Genomic DNA, 16,318 nt, shown 5'->3' on the forward strand with positions numbered 1-16,318 from the left:
CGCTGCTACCGAGCCACTTCCGGTTCTCCGGCTCCTCCTTCCTCCAAAGCCAAAGAGTGCGCGCGCGCGCGCGGCCGGACGGGCAAGAGGTGACCCTTCCTCGTTCGTTCGCCGCTCCTCCTCTTCCTCCTGATCTCCCCCTCTCGCCGCCATTGCTATCGCTCCTTACAATGGCCGACAGGCGCCGAGAGACGCCGAGTTAACGGCGGCGGGGATGAGCTCGACGTAAAGTCATCTTGTGGAAGGAATAGGCCGTTTTCTCCTTTGCGAGGGGGAGGGGGTTTCCGGGCGACGTTTTCCGTCAAAGCCGCTCCCCTCCCCTCTGTTGACGGTCCGCCTGCCCCGCACAAACATGGCGGCGGATCGGGCGCGATCTCGCGAGGTTCGGCGCTGGGGTACATAAGGCGGGGCTGGAAAGCCTCGCGCCCTCTCCGTTGGCAGCCGGTGAAGGTGCAGCTCGCCCCCTCCCTCGGTCGTCCCGAATCCGGGTTCATCCGACACCGACACCGCGCACCCCGTCCCGCCGCCGCCGCCCGCCCCCGCCGACATGCCTCCCAAGTTCGACCCCAACGAAATTAAGATCGGTGAGTAGCCGAGAGGCGGCGGCGGGCGGGCGGGTGGGGTGGGCCCGGCCCGAGGCCAGCGGGGGAAGCCGGGGCCTAAGCGTTAGGCTTCCGCCGAGGGGGGAAGAGAGCCGCTCGCTCGGCTGGTTTCGGCCTCGCCGGGGTGGAGCGCACGTGGTTGTCTGGGGTGGGGGGCGGAGGGAGGGAGGGAGGGGGTCCCTTCGAGGGCGACCGTATTGGTGCTGAAGACCAAATCCAGGGCCACGTTGTGCTCAAAGAGTTTAACGTGAATAAAACCGAACGACGACTCCCCGCAAAAGCCGGAACTGGACGGAGGAGTTCCGTCGGATTTAATGGCCGTGTGTGGCGGAGTCCGGTGGCTCAGCGGTTAGAGCACTCGCTTTGCAAGTGAGAGACCTGAGTTCAATTCCAGGCAGAGGGCGAAACCTTGGCCAAGTTTCCTTACTCCACACAGAGCCTAATAACAATCCCTCCAAAACCAAAACAATAATAAATTGATCATTTTCAATCCATGACTGTTTGTGGGACATTGCTGTGCGCAATTGGCTGCCGCGTTCGCCCACAAATATACAATCAATTCACTTTCTGTGTTCTGTGAAGTGCTTTGGGATGTCCTCCCGACGTGAAAAGCGCTATAACAAATGCAAGGATTATTATTATTCTGTCTGTGATGAGTGCTGTAGCGCGTCGCTTTTCTTGCTCAGTCCGTGGCTGAAATCCGGAGGGGTCGGTGTATGCGGTCACCCCCTTTTTCTCACGTCTTTAGCTCCTGTTTGGAGCAGAGGGGGGAGGGGAGCTCCAGGTTATCCCAAAACAAATGGGGAAACTGCATCACCTCTGTTTTGGGTTTAAAAAAAATATGGGGCATTCTTGGCCAGGACACCGGGAGAGATTCCCTTCCCTTATCGAGTAGTGCCAGAGGATGTTTAAGCCGAGCTCGACCTGGGACCTCAGTTTAATGTCTCATCCGAAGGATGGCACTTCAGGCAGCGCAGCACCCTTCCTCCACAACACTTAATTGGAGTGTGGGTCTCGACAATTATGAGTACTAAGTCCTAATGTGGGGATGGAAAAGAATGAATGCTTTTGCAATGGGTGCCCGTTGAGTGACAGGTGCTCAGCAAAGGATTCAGATAGGAGACTTCAATATTTTGAAGCAAAAATTGTTCAGAGTGAGTTCCATCAAAATTAAAGCATCCTCACATGAGTGAATCATATGGTACCTGGGTTCAGGTCCTATTCCAGAAGCTGCGATATGTGGAGCCGGTCAAATCTCCAGATTTGACCATCTGATGTCTGTTTTTTTAAGAAATGATTCATAGATTAAATCACTTTTTTATTCTTTTTAAACAACAGTTGGGAGCAATGGTCTAGTTTCAATCAAAATGTAACGCCTGGTCCCCAATGTTTGATGTGACATGCGGAACTTAATCCAGAACCAATGATTCATTCTTTTATCTTCTAAGCACAATACCAATATTTAAGCTACATCGGTCTTGCACTTTTAAGAATTTTAATTTCTAAACTAAATGCAAGACATACATTATTAATTGAACCTGTGTGGTTTGAGCAGTGCGACACTTGTTGCCGCATTTCGTCCACAAAATATACAGTCAGTACACTTTACAACGTATTCTGTGAAGCGCTTTGAGATGTCTCAACAATGTGCACAGATTATTACCCATTTGGAAGAATAACATTTCTGTTCTCTTCTGCCTGACATACACACACTTGCTACTCAACACAAAACACCATAGAACAAAACTGGGATTAGTAGGTATATGGCATGGCTAGTCCTTTGGTAAAGGAGTGAATCGATGGTGGAGATTTTGGATTGTCAGCTATACTGTTGAGTGCATTGGAACAATGTTGGCAGCTGGGTCTTTGGTGGTTCTAATGTTATTGTTTCTGTTCAGTGTTCCTCAGATGCACTGGAGGTGAAATTGGTGCCACTTCTGCATTGGCTCCCAAGATTGGCCCACTGGGTCTGGTGAGAAGCTATTCTTTTCTTCACAAATTCTTCAGGATGTTTCTAAAGGTTCTTCTATTTTTTTAAAAAACAGAAAAACTTCTTTCTCCGTTTAGTCTCCCAAGAAGGTTGGTGATGATATTGCCAAGGCAACAGGTGACTGGAAAGGGCTGAGGATCACCATCAAGCTGACTATCCAGAACCGACAGGCCCAGGTACGTGACTGTTTCAAATGTGTTCTCATGCTGTGTAAACGGCCGCTGGGAATGCAGTGGGGGTGTTAAAAGGCTATTGACTGGTGGTAGAGCAGCATTGTTGGACAGCACACAACTAAGCATTAACTGCTGTGTGTTCCATTGGGTTTAACTTGATCCATGTGGTTTCAAATGGAGAGTTTATATTTTGCTCTTTGCACTAATTGTTGGTGTGATGAGTGCAACATAATCCCTTGAATGATTTTAGCTGAACAGGTTCAGTCATAAAGTACTCGTTTTCACTGGCGTTTGTATGAAATGCCTTTACAGAACTGGATTGCTCTATCTCACTGTCTGGGGTTTAAAGAGCCTGCCTTAACACTCGCTTCTTTGACCACGCTTTCAGTCATCTCTTCCCTTCCCACCCTCTTCAGGGCCCACTCCAAGTTCAGGTGCCCAGCCAGAAGTATGAAGTGCTTTGTGATGCTTTCCAGGTGTGAAAGGCGCTGTATAAATGTAAATTGTATTGTACAGCAGCACCAATTCATTAGATTACTGATGGGGAGAGGTTGGCAGGTAAATGTGCTGATGGGGCCTAATATGAGATGCTGGCTAAGTAATAGCACTAGTCAGTGCAACTTTGGGCTGAAATTGGGGGTGGGAGGAGCGAGCAATCACAGGTGAGTGATCAGAGAAAGGTGCTTTGAAAAATATTCCTCCGGGACAAGTAATTGAGATAATCTATTTTGGCTCAGAGAAGTGATGCATGCAACTTGCAAGTCATTCTGTGTGACTCTGACTTAACTGTGCAATTCTAATTAGATTGGAACCACATTACGTCTCACTTTATTGAGCACTTGTTTTTTACTTTCATTGGGACTATAGCGTGGCCTTTGTTCTTGCAGTATTTGAGGAAACTTGCCTCGTTGGTAGGGCTCTGTATATATTGATCCTACAGTTATAGCATTTTGTGAACTAAATGTACATTTACATTTACATGGCTGTGTAAATGGCTCCTGTACTGCTCTACTGGATCACTGGGTATTATTTTGCACTTGAGCTACTTATCTTACACAATGGTTGTTTTCCAGATTGAGGTTGTCCCATCAGCGTCTGCTCTGATCATCAAAGCCCTAAAGGAACCACCCCGCGACAGGAAGAAGCAGAAGAACAGTAAGCAATAATAATACTTGCATCTGATATAATGCATTATCACCTCGTTGAGACATCTCAAAACACTTCACAGAATAAAGTGTAAAGTGAATCGACTTGTATATTTTGCGGGTGAAACGCAGCAGCAAATTGCGCACAGCAGTGTCCCAATACAATCGTGGATTTTTTTTAGAAAGGGATTAGTTCCCCTGGAAAGCGATTCGCCAATTAACTAACAACCAGGTTCCTACATACTGCTAGGTAAACAGAAGCATATGGAGTAAGGAAACCTGCTTAAGGTTTCGTCCCACCCATGAATCAAACCCGAGTCCTTCTGCTTGCTAGGCAAGCGCGCTAACCATTATGCTACAGGACTCCATAAATGTTCCATATCCACTGGCTCCTTCCCTCTTATAAATCCTTGCCTGAGGCACTGCACGAATTATAATGCACTGAGACAGGGAATGCAGTACAAAGCTGAGAATGAATCGAATCTAGGGACTGAGCCATTGGGGGAAATTCAGTTCACTAGGAAAACTGACTAAATAAGAGGGCTTTCATGAGTGATATTTAATAACCCTTTATTTTTGTTCTCCAGTTAAGCACAGCGGTAGTATCACCTTTGACGAAGTGGTTGGCATAGCCCGTGTGATGAAACATCGCTCTTTGGCCAGGGAGCTTTCAGGTGAGTTATCAACATTCTTTGGTCTTGAGTTTACTGTCCTTTTCCTCCCTCTCTTTCCTGATGCTTTGGTTACATCTCTGAGGTCACCTCAGGCTCCTTGACTTAAGTGGCTATTATTGTCAGTGTTTGCCCCACAAGGTGTCACAACCGGACTTGATCAGAAGCTATTACTAATTTATTTGTCTCCCCTAACCTGATTTACTGGGCCCAATATTCCAGCATTCTTATCCTGCACCAGCACAGATGAGGATTGAACCTACAATCTTAGTCTTTGTGTGGGAATGCTCATCATCTAGTTTTAATATGGTGAAACCCTGTTACGTCACTGGTTCATTTGTAATGCGAATGGTTTGAGTACCCTGAAATTTCCTTACCTTACAATTGCTGAAAACGTGCTGTATTGACACTTTGAAGCTCAGCAACGTGAAGACGCCAGCTGGGTTTCTGTGCGCAAAATCAAAGCGACGTCATCTGCGATTGCACCTATTCGGCACATCAAATCTCCACTGGCTCTCGGAGCAAGGTGTTCATTCAATCTGCATCAAGACTTTCACATACCTCTCTTGTAACCCTATCCATACCACCATTCCATGTCCTAACAAACCTTGAGAAACCCCCCCCCCCCCCCCTGTGGTGTTGGCTCTACTGTATTTACTGTGAAATGGGGACAAAGTATTCATTCTGTGACTATAATTGCAGGGACCATAAAGGAAATCCTGGGAACAGCTCAGTCCGTTGGCTGCACCATTGATGGGAAACACCCTCACGATGTCATCGATGAAATCAATGACGGTACAATGGAGTGTCCCACAGTAAGTAGTTAATGGTTGTGTGGAGTTTAAGTTTTCTTGTGCAATCAGTTTACTTTGCATGGTCATTATTTTACATGTTTTTTTTTCTTCCACCAGGAATAAAGAGGCGACAACATGGAACAGAATATAAATAAATTGTTTCAAGGAATGATCCTGTTGGTTTGGGCTCTTTTTGTGGGGAGAAAATATTAAAGGTTTCTTTGCCTCACTTTAAAGATGTGTTGGAAGAACGAAAGTGGGTCAGTGCAGTTCAAGGGGAGTCCTGCATTGTCAAGAGATGGCATCCTTCAGAAGATACCAGGTCTTGTCTGCCTCTTCATGTGGATGTTGAAGAACCCGACACAATTTGAAAATAGAAGGGAGTTCCTCCTGTTGTCTGTCCTGACAAACAATTTTCCAGTTAAATTGTCCATTTACCTCCTGGCTGGCTGTAGATATTGCTGTGAAAATTGCCTGCTATATTTACTTACAGAAATCCCTGAAGTCATAGCACTGTTATTTTAGTACACCTTTCATAGGAACCGGATTCAGTCCCTCAAGCCTGTTCTATTAAATTCTATTAAATCAGGGCTGATCTTTACTTACTCGCCTTTTCTCCATATCCCTTACCTAACAAATATCTATCGACCGCAGACTTGAAAATTTCAATTGACTCACCATCCACAGCCTTTAGGGGGAGAGTTCAAGGATTATTAGATTGAAGCTCCTAATATTTGTAATGGCCTAACAACAAATTGCATTTATTTACATAATTCCTTTTGCGGCAGGCAGACCATAATTTAAACCATTGCCTGACCTTTCAGCATTAATGTTTGTCTCAAACACAATATAACTGTTCAGCTTCGCTAGTCTGAAATTCTATGGGGCAGTTCCATGAATTTAAAAATGTTTTATTTGTCCTTTTGAAAATGTTAAAAACTTAATTTTTTTTTACAAAATGATCAGAAAGATTTAACAAAATAGAAAAGGTTTTACCTTCAAACTATACATTGGTACAGAACCAGTGAAGTAACAAGCTATGAGGTGGGCTTGAACAATCCATGGGACCACGACTTAAGTCGCCGGGTGATATTTGTCAGGTGCTTCAGTTCTCCACATCCTCTTCCTCATTCTCCAGTTCCTTTGGATCATCATCTTCCACAACTTTCCCTTCATTGTCTTCCTCAGTTTCCTCTTCCCTGCTCTTGTCTGGTTCTTCGTTTTCTGACTTCTTATCCCTCTTACGAAGTTCAGAAGCTTCCTTCTTTCCTTTCTGGTCTCGCTTGAAGGCTAGTGGGGGTTAGCACATTTCTGAATCACTCTCTGAGATAAGCTCAGGTTCCTACACACCAGTTCTCTATAATGGGGCACATATATGTCAACATCAAGCATGTGCAAGGTAGATCTAAAGCATAGAACCATAGAAATTTACAGCACAGAAAAGGTTATTTGGCCCATCGGGTCTGTGCTGGCTCTTTTAAAAGCATTCCTTTCAATCCCATTTACCTGCCCTTTCCCCACACCCCTGTGGTTGACTCCTTTTTATGTATTTATCTAGTTCCCTTTTGAAAGCTAATATGGATTCTGCCTCAACCACTGAGGCACTAACAGTGTTACTCTATTACCTAAGCAACGCATTTGGTGCTCAAGTGGCAATCGTTCAGCTGGAGGTCAAAATTCCACATTGGTGCAGATATGCATTGTTGGGCATAGAAGAGACTAAATTCTGCACTTGTTAGGTCACTTGATAGGACAATGAAATGAGAGCTTTACTGCACCCAATCCATACATGATTTGACCTGCAAGTACTCAGTGTCTGAAAACAAGGAAGTTTTATTTCAGTGTAAACTTTCCTTGAGCACCAAAAATTACAATAAAAAAAGGAGCGGGTCAATTAGAGGGCGTTTGATCCACCCCAAGGTAATGTTTAATCTAGACTGAAGGACTGCCCTAAAGCAAGAAGGAAAATATTAAAGCTTTGTTCTCAAAGAACTGCTTTAACTCATGGTTTCCAGTACATCTTACAGCTCCTGCTGAGACAGTGCCCTTGATGATGTGAACAGCAACTCACCTTCCAAAGCATCCTTTAGAGGAGTTATGAATCGTTCAAACTCCATCTCTTCCATTGCTGCGAGCACATCAGTGGCATTCAGTGTTTTCCTCTTGCTCTTCATTGCAAAGTTATTGGCACTGGGAAGAGAGATGGCCTTTAATATACCGCAGTGTAATCATAACTAGGCAACATATTGACATTCCTGTGCTGTTCTGCAACCTGACTAATAACTTTCATAGCTTTAAAAACATTTTTTTTCTTTACCTTGGCAGCAGGCAAAGAATGGAGAGAAAGTGAATAAAGGGGGCTGGAGTCTGTGTAGATGAGTCAACGGTGGGCAAGAGCCTAAAAATATGTGCTTGTGAGAATGATTCATCAATTTTCTTTTGATCAGCTGTTCTTCATGTGGTCTTGACACATGCAAAATCCATCACTATGCATAAAGAGTATTCAAACCAGACAAGAGTTCAAACTTATTCCATCTACACATGGAAATTCCTGTGTCACCAATTGTATAATGTTAAACATCAGGAGAAACTTCTTTCTCTCTGAGTAGCGCCATGGGATCTTTAACATCACCTGAACAGGCACACAAGACCTCAGTTTAACGTCTCATCCAAAGGACAGAACCTCAGTGCAAGTTTCAGCTTAGACTGAGTTCAAAGTACAAGTGGTAGGCCAGGAGTGTGACATTTGCTGCTAAGTGTGACTAATTGAATAGGTTTACAATGTGGATCCCTACCAGTAATTTTAAGCCTGTATCATCACAGTCAAAACACATTAGCTCCAGAAAACATTTTGTCTCAGTGAGTGAGATTGGTGTGATTTAGGGCAATGCTGCTGTCACAGATGGAGCTATTAGTGCCAGTCACAGCTTCAATACACCAGCACTCCCTCACTTAACTCTCCACAAAAACTCCAGGTGAGAAGGGGCGCTAGAACTGAGCTGAGCGTCAAACAGGTAGAGCTCAGTTCCTTACCAGGAGGTTGCATAGAGAACGAAGACACTGGCTGCTCGGGATATTGCGCTGCGAGCTTCCTTTGAGACGTTCACTCCTTCTGGGAGCTGAAATAAAGCAGAGAGCTAGTTAACCGCACTATTTGGGAACAGCTTCATGGTGAATACAGAAATGGTGCGGATAATGGGTCGTCATGTAAAAACTGTTATAGCGCAAACAAAAACTTCTTCCCTCAAGAGTTATACTGTCATAGTACATGTCTGTAGTGCCACACAGTGCCAGTCCTCTCTCTCATACATTTATACAGTATATTTACACATCAGGCTCTTTCCCCAAGCTTGGCATTGCTTTAACACTGCTTATATATTTGCTCGTAACCTCTGTTATTGTGTTCAGCTGTGGTGATGTCCTGCACAATGCCTTTCAACAACAACAGCAAAATACACGGTCAGTTCACTTTAACAGTATATTCTGTGAAGCCCTTGACACGTCTCGAAGACATGATAAGGCGCTATATCAAATGCAAGTATGATTATTAATTACGTTTGTATAGTGGCTTTCAAGTTAGACGGACGTCCCAAGCTGCTGGACAGTCAAGGAATTGGACCCGAGATGGGGGTTGGGATCAGGAGGGGTGGAAGGCAGGGAGGGAGGAAGGTTAGGGTTCCCCCATTTTTTGCCTTGGTTTGAAACAAGTATTATAGTGCCTAAGTTAATACTCTAATGCTGTGCTGGGGATGTGTGCATTGTTCTTCGGATGAGACATTAAACTGAGGCCACATCTGCCTGTTCAGATTGATATTAAAGATCCCATGGCACTATTCGAAAATAAATTTTCTCTCTCCCGGTATCCTGGTCAACAATCCCTTGTTGACTCACATTGGTCACTCACTCCAAAGCTGTTTGCGATTATTGCTGTGTGCAACTGACTGCCGCGTTTCGCCCACAAAATACAGTCAAACCAATTCACATATCCTGTGAAAAGCTTTGGGATGTCTCAACGATGTGATATTAAATGCAAAAATTATTATTATAGTAACATATCCATATACTCACCGCTTCTTTGATGATCCGGGTAACGACTGCGTTCGGCAAATTTAAATCCTCTGGCCTCTCTGCCATCTTCCTCACCTAAACCACCAACGCAGAAACCACCATCAAAAACATCCCAATCATAGAGAGCGGCTAACTGAGAACTCCTCATGATAACACACCTCAGGCAAACCTCCTCCTTCCCCCCCCACGTATTTTAAACTCCTGAAAATCTACTCTTTGTCCTTGCCAACGGTCACCTCCCTCCCCTCCCCCACTCTGTAAAAGCTCTTTGAGACATAACAACAAAATATTGAATTTATAGATTAAATTAAATTTAAAATTATCCCAAGGTGCTGGATTAGTCAAGGATTTGGACCCAAACAGCATCTGAATAAATATAACCCAACGTGAAAGCGGCTGTGTAAATGCAATATAGTCACATTACAACAACAACAACTGGCATTTATGTAGCGCCCCTCAAGCACGGGAGCGTCTCAGAGCGCTTGACCCGACCTTAACCAGTGTTGGTGTGTCTGTGGCACATATCACTGAACTGGTTAGTTGTAGGATCCCAGGATCAAGCAAATAAAAATGCACTTTCACCTCCAATACCCCTTCCCGCCCTCCATGGACACCCAACACCCCCTCCCTCCCTCCATGGACAACCAACACCCCCTCCCTCCCTCCATGGACAACCAACACCCCCTCCCTCCCTCCATGGACAACCAACACCCCCTCCCTCCCTCCATGGACAACCAACACCCCCTCCCTCCCTCCATGGACACCCAACACCCCTCCCTCCCTCCATGGACACCCAACACCCCTCCCTCCCTCCATGGACACCCAACACCCCCTCCCTCCCTCCATGGACACCAACACCCCTCCCTCCTCCATGGACACCCAACACCCCTCCCTCCCTCCATGGACACCCAACACCCCCTCCCTCCCTGGGTCACCCAACACCCCTTCCCTCCCTCCATGGACACCCAACACCCCCTCCCTCCCTCCATGGACACCCAACACCCCCTCCCTCCCTCCATGGACACCCAACAGCCCCTCCCTCCCTCCATGGACACCCAACAGCCCCTCCCTCCCTCCATGGACACCCAACAGCCCCTCCCTCCCTCCATGGACACCCAACAGCCCCCCTCCCTCCATGGACACCCAACACCCCTCCCTCCCTCCATGGACACCCAACAGCCCCTCCCTCCCTCCATGGACACCCAACAGCCCCTCCCTCCCTCCATGGACACCCAACAGCCCCTCCCTCCCTCCATGGACACCCACCACCCCCTCCCTCTCTGGGGTCGCCACCACCCCCTCCATTTCTCTCTCCCTCCCTCCCTCCCTCCCCAGGACACCCCCTCCCGCGGCATATTGTTTGGCCGCTTCACTCGCAGATGGACCGACCCGGGGACTCGCTACTCCGGGTGGTGGTGGGTGAGGGGGGGGTTGAGGGGCAGTGAGTGAATCTCCCGCCTCTCACACACTCACCCGATCCGGCGTTGACCCTTCACCTCTCACCTCCGCGCATGCGCGCTTGCTGCCGCCTCCCTGTGACATCACCGAGTCGGGCCCTTTCTCGCCCAATTGGGCGGGTTCACGCCCAATTGGGCGACTTCTTGTTCTCCAGGGTCTTCACAAAGCCCTGTTATCCCCCCACACCCCCCACCCCCACCCCCCACCTCGCGCGTGTTTTTTTTTCTTACAATTCATTTTTATTTTCTGTTGCACAGATGAGTCGAGGCGCGACGCCTGATTGTGAACTTCCTCGTCCCTCACTCCATCCATCCGTGTTACTGAAGATGTGGGGCATCGAACATGGCAACGGATCATTATCTGTCATGAAAATGATGGCGCTCTCTCTCTCGCGCGCACACCCACACGCACCGAATCATCCTCTGAACGTCTAAATTCAGTTAAACACTTCTACTGAATACAATTAAGTACTTCTAAATGCAACTAACATCATCCTCGGGAAAAGCGATCCACCAAACGACTAACAACTGGGTTCCCTCTTACTGCTGGGTAAGCAGAGGCGTGTGGAGTTAGGAAACTTGCCCAATGTTCTGCCCTTCTCAGGTCCTCTCGCTTGCGAGGCGAGTGCTCTAACCACGAAGCTACAGGACTCCACAAAGGGCACACACTGCTTTCCTAATTCATTAAAGTATAGGGCCTTTCACGTCAGGAGGATATCTCAAATTGTTTCACAGGATGACTACAAATTGTAGAATATGCATTGTAGCACTTTTTACTGTAAAGTGCAGTGACTTAGTGTAGTGCTTCCGATAACTGATAGCTCCATGCACACCTACACATGGAAATTCCAGAGATGTTTATTGGAACGCAATACCACTCTCTCATTGAAGGGCACATCCTGCTTACTTAATTAATTAAAGTATTAGGCGTAGATTGACAAGAGGCAAGGCTTGGGGAGACTAGAGCATGTGCTGTGGTAACTGCTGGATCTCATCATCTAAAACCACATAGCTTGCCATTGAGAGCACTGTCTGGCAAGCTTTCTCGCTGCTTGTCCTACACATTAGGGCTTTGGCTTGCAGCGTTAACAGGAGCTAAGTGGAAGGATTCACCTTCACAAGTTTCACCAAGGAACAATTTATTGATGCAGGGGAGGAGAGAGAAGGGGTGGGAGAAAAGAAAGTTAGGAAGGCAGCACGAAATTATGATTTGTCATATTATAGGAGGGGGGGAGCCCCCGCTTACTGTACAAGATAAACATTTTAATTAATATTGTCAATATAACAAATGAGCAGAACAGTCAGAATTTTACTCAGGGAGAGTTTCAGGTGGCGAAGAGGGGATGAAGGAGATGGGAGTGGTGGTCAATCGCAAGTTCTTGGCTAGGACTGAGCCCAGAGGTGAAGGTGGTGGTGCCATTGGAATTTCTTCCTGCTCTTCAATTGGAATGCTCAGGCCGAATGACTTATTTTCACTCCTGAACAAGTTTGGAGATACCCTGCTGCTCGTGACTTCAGAGGTTTCGCCACTCTTGACAGGTGTGAAGCTGCGAGTCACCCTTCTGCTCAGCGTGAACTTTGGAGTTGTCCGTTCGCTCTCACTGCTCATTTCCTCCACGCCAAGCGTAGCACTACTCTGGAAGTAATGGTTTAAAAACAATCCTTTGTCTTCAAACACACTGTCTGTTGGCTCCAAGGGGATTTCAGGTGTAGTCAGTTTGCTTTCAAAATACCCTGAGTGACAGTAAAACAGATTCAGAATAGCACATCAGGGAAAACTCTGAAAAGAGTGAAAACTCTACATCTCTTTACTGCCTCATCCCATATTAACGCAGTTTTGCCAACTGGGGGAATCCAGAACAAGGGGCCATAATCTTAAAACTAGAGCTAGGCCATTCAGGAGTAAAATCAGGAAGCATTTTTTCACACAAATGGTAGTGGAAATCTGGAATTCTCTCCCCCAAAAGGCTGCGGATGTTGGATCAATTGAAATTTGCAAGACTGAGGTCGATAGGTATTTGTTAGGTCAGGGTATCAATCAAGGGATATGGAGCATAGGCATGTAAATGCAGTTGAGGTACCGATCAGCCATGGACTAATAGAATGGTGGAATAGGCTCAAGGGTCTACTCCTGCCTCCCATGTTCCTACAGATGAAGTAGGAACCTATAGTTAGTGGTTAGAGCTTCACAAGTGAGAGGATCCGGTTCAATTCCCGGGCGGGGTAGAACCTTAAGCAGGTTCCTTTACTCCACATGCCTCTGTTTACCTAGCAGTAAGTTTCTTAGTCGATTGACAGAATGCTTTCTGGGGGTAATAATTCCTCTATTAAAAAAAAATTTGGTGACTCAATCCACGACTGTTTTGGGAGGACACTGGAGGTGCAATTGGCTGTCCACAAAATACACATTCAATTCGCTTTACAATATATTCTGTGAAGCGATTTGAGTCGTCTCGATGATGTGATCAGGCCCTACATCAAAATGCAAGGATTATTATTATATTATTATTATTCAGAAACATTACTCACCCTCCTCATCATCCTCATTCAGGGAGCTGCTGGTTGTGTTCTTGAGTGTTTCCTGTGACTCACTGTCCCTCTGTTTGGAAGCCGTTTTACCTGCCGTTGCAGGTTCTGAATCCTGAATGGAAATAACAAGAGGGAGCAATGTGCGTTCATCCTCTCATCTCAGGCACAGCGAGCATCATGTTTCATTTCCCCTCCTGAAGTTTGGGACTTGTGTTGCGGTGGGGTGGGGTGGTCGATGAGCGTTACTCTGCCCAGTGATAGCAATGGGGTATCTCTTTGTCTCGTCATACAACCACCTGGTCAGTGAGGGTCCAACCATTGGGACCTGACTGAAATAAGTCCAATCTTCTTGCCACACTTCCATTGGGGGGTGGGGTAATCGCTTGATAGGAATTAGGAGCAGACACTTGGGACTATGTATCCCTCTCCTCCTATTACACCTCAAAGGAGCTAAACACAAATCTTGTCTACCCCTCCCTTTTTCACACGGAGGATAGCAGAAATCTGGAATTCTCTCCCCTAAACAGCTGTGGATCAATTGAAATTATGAAGACTGAGTGGATACATTTTTGTTATGTCAGGGTATCAAGGGATATGGGACAAAGGCGGGTAAATAGAGTTGAGGTACAGATCAGCGAGGATCTAATAAACTGACGGAACAGGCTTGATGGGCTGAATGGCCTTCTCCTATGTTCCTATGAATGGCCTTTGGTCATTACATGCTTTCTCATATTCTCATCAGTTTGAGCTCTCTGGGGTTCAAAAGCCAGAGATGGGGGCATTAGAACTGAAATAGTATAATGTGAATACTGAGGTGATTAGCAACGAAATAATGGAATTGAGTCGAAACTTCGTGTTGGTCTCTATAGTCCAGTCTCTGAGCCAGGTGGGTCTGCAGTATTCCAAGGCACACGGTGATTAGAAACCAACCAGCCTGGCTTATCGGCAGCACCTGCATGGGCAACCTAGTCACTTGGGACAAGGATTCTTCTGACTTGGCTCCTCTTAATCCTTACCGCTGGACAAGCAGCTGGAGCCACACGCTATTTTCAATGGGAAACAATGCAGTTTTAGCTGGTTCAACACCAGCAGTTGAGTTACCTCAACGCACAGTCTGGAGGTGCCTAAGCCTTGGCTGCCTGTCTAATGCTCTCCAGAATTAGGTAAGCAGCGTGTGTCCTTCCAGGAAGAGAGTGCACGTTCTATCCCAGACACGCGTTCACCAGTATGCACACATCCCCACCCTCCCCACGAGAACAGAGTTCACCAGTACAGTAATGGTTGGCTTGGTGGAGTTCCCAGACTGAGTGGCTAAGGCCAGAGATTCTTTTTCCTCGGTGACCTGTTCTGTGGTGGTGACCTGGACCAGCAATCCCTCGTCTCCTGCAGACACACACACACACACACACACAGGAGACACAGGTATTTTAGGGGCTCTTCATTATAAGCAACTCACCCAGAACTCCGCCACCCGCACCAAACCTCTCTGATGTCCTTACACACCATTCCACCTGTCCCATTCGCTCAACCGATGATGGCCTTCTACACGTCCCTCGTCCCCTCTGCCCCACCATCAACAGCCATGCTTTCTGCCACTACGCCCCAAAACTCTGGAGCTCTCATGCCTCAATCCCTCCACCTTGCCCGTCTTCAGATCGCATCTGGATTGCATCTAAAGACTTTCCTCTTTGACCATTCCTATGGTCACCTCCCCTCTCTCCCCTGCTCAGCGTCAAGCTCCGCTGCTGTTAAGCTCCCAGGTTCCTGGCCAACAATACCCAAGATAAAGTTGATCATTCACTTCAGGGCTGTTTGTGGCAGATTGCTGTGTTCAAATTGGCTGACGGGTTCAGCCACAAAATACAGTTACTACCATAAATAACTCGCGGGTCCCATTCTCCCTTATTGGCTGCCCTCGTGTCTCTTGGCACAACACTACGCTTTATAGTAAATCCTATAACTTGCTCTGAGATGTCTCGACGGCGAGATGAGGCACTGTATCAAGTACAAGGATTGCAATTCCTGTATTGGGCGAAAGGCACTTCCATGAGTGAGTGCACGTAATTGTACACCTGTCCACTGGCTAGCGCCACTGAGTGAAATAAGGTGCGTCCACCTCCCTCAGGGGAGATGACCGGAACAGACGTAATAAATAATAATAATCCTTGCATTTGATACAGCACCTTATCACTTGGTCAGATTCCCTGACTCTGAGATCAACTGAATGCAGCAAAATGACACGAAATCATGGCCGAGAACCCACGTCCTCTGTGTCCATCACCGAGTCTCACACTCTTGCTGCCCGCAGTTTGTACATGAAACGTCTTTCTGATGAGACGTTAAACCGAGGTGCCGCTGGCTGTTCAGGTGGACGTCAGCGATCCCATGACACTATTCGAAAAGAGGAGGGAGTTTCCCCCCCAAAAAAAGAATTGGTCGCTCACTCCAGTCGATTGCTTTCCGGGGGTAATAATCCCTCAAATAAAAATGTGGTCACTCAATCCACGACTGTTTTGTGGGACACTGCAGTCCACAATTGGCTGCCGCATTTCATCCTCAAAAAATACAGTCAATTTACTTTACAGTATGTCCTGTGAAGCGCTTTGAGACGGCTTGACCACATGGTAAGGTGCTATATCAAATGCAAGGATTATTATTATTATTTAAACCTGCAGCAGGGAGGCGAGGAGAGAAGATTGAGAGATTACCAGCGGCTAAACCTTTCTCCAGGTTCTTCTGGAGTTCGTCACAGCCCATCACCACCGGGGGACAGAACTGCAGATTCTCAGGCCACGCAATCGATGAGGACTCCTTCTGGGAAGATTCTTCTTCGGCTAAATATGAGAGAGACAAATTCTGTTCATTTGACTTGTAGAGTTTTAGAAACAT

At 46.7% G+C, this 16,318-nt stretch overlaps 3 protein-coding genes across 4 annotated transcripts; 1 reads left to right on the top strand and 2 right to left on the bottom strand.

Annotated features, from left to right (window-relative positions):
* Nucleotides 1-156: 156 nt before the first annotated feature.
* Nucleotides 157-5,544, top strand: rpl12 (ribosomal protein L12). The gene is made up of 7 exons (XM_007900181.2): nucleotides 157-584; nucleotides 2,501-2,574; nucleotides 2,670-2,768; nucleotides 3,839-3,920; nucleotides 4,498-4,584; nucleotides 5,284-5,396; nucleotides 5,493-5,544. Exons 1-7 carry the CDS (start codon nucleotides 548-550, stop codon nucleotides 5,496-5,498), a joined length of 498 nt encoding a protein of 165 aa, XP_007898372.1. The 5' UTR covers nucleotides 157-547; the 3' UTR covers nucleotides 5,499-5,544.
* A 727-nt stretch (nucleotides 5,545-6,271) lies between these two features.
* pole3 (polymerase (DNA directed), epsilon 3 (p17 subunit)) lies at nucleotides 6,272-10,946 on the bottom strand. Of its 2 annotated transcripts, none has more exon segments than NM_001292563.1 (5): nucleotides 6,272-6,665; nucleotides 7,447-7,565; nucleotides 8,409-8,494; nucleotides 9,444-9,518; nucleotides 10,917-10,946. In NM_001292563.1, coding segments are annotated over 4 exon segments (456 nt in total). In that variant the 5' UTR covers nucleotides 9,510-9,518; nucleotides 10,917-10,946; the 3' UTR covers nucleotides 6,272-6,480.
* Nucleotides 10,947-12,027: 1,081 nt separating this feature from the next.
* LOC121849595 lies at nucleotides 12,028-16,191 on the bottom strand. Its single transcript, XM_042337734.1, has 4 exons — nucleotides 16,138-16,191; nucleotides 14,703-14,812; nucleotides 13,430-13,541; nucleotides 12,028-12,634 (listed from the first exon to the last, which is right to left on the bottom strand). Exons 1-4 carry the CDS (start codon nucleotides 16,184-16,186, stop codon nucleotides 12,210-12,212), a joined length of 696 nt encoding a protein of 231 aa, XP_042193668.1. The 5' UTR covers nucleotides 16,187-16,191; the 3' UTR covers nucleotides 12,028-12,209.
* Nucleotides 16,192-16,318: the final 127 nt, after the last annotated feature.

This window comes from Callorhinchus milii, unplaced genomic scaffold, assembly GCF_018977255.1.
Source record: "Callorhinchus milii isolate IMCB2004 unplaced genomic scaffold, IMCB_Cmil_1.0 Scaffold8, whole genome shotgun sequence".
Classification (NCBI taxonomy): domain Eukaryota; kingdom Metazoa; phylum Chordata; class Chondrichthyes; order Chimaeriformes; family Callorhinchidae; genus Callorhinchus; species Callorhinchus milii.

Excerpts from the sequence above, each read along its gene's own strand:
- LOC121849595 (XM_042337734.1), bottom strand. The coding sequence starts at position 16,186 with ATGGGCTGTGACGAACTCCAGAAGAACCTGGAGAAAGGTTTAGCCGCT. Across the intron at positions 14,813-16,137 it reads GGAGAAAGGTTTAGCCGCTG|GAGACGAGGGATTGCTGGTC; the intron begins GTAATCTCTCAA and ends GTGTGTCTGCAG. Across the intron at positions 12,635-13,429 it reads GAATGAGGATGATGAGGAGG|GGTATTTTGAAAGCAAACTG; the intron begins GTGAGTAATGTT and ends ACTGTCACTCAG.
- rpl12 (XM_007900181.2), top strand. The coding sequence starts at position 548 with ATGCCTCCCAAGTTCGACCCCAACGAAATTAAGATCG. Across the intron at positions 585-2,500 it reads CCCCAACGAAATTAAGATCG|TGTTCCTCAGATGCACTGGA; the intron begins GTGAGTAGCCGA and ends GTTTCTGTTCAG. Across the intron at positions 3,921-4,497 it reads CAGGAAGAAGCAGAAGAACA|TTAAGCACAGCGGTAGTATC; the intron begins GTAAGCAATAAT and ends TTTGTTCTCCAG.
- pole3 (XM_007900180.2), bottom strand. The coding sequence starts at position 9,509 with ATGGCAGAGAGGCCAGAGGATTTAAATTTGCCGAACGCAGTCGTTACC. Across the intron at positions 7,566-8,408 it reads GTTCTCTATGCAACCTCCTG|TGCCAATAACTTTGCAATGA; the intron begins GTAAGGAACTGA and ends CTCTCTTCCCAG. Across the intron at positions 6,666-7,446 it reads TCTAAAGGATGCTTTGGAAG|CCTTCAAGCGAGACCAGAAA; the intron begins GTGAGTTGCTGT and ends AACCCCCACTAG.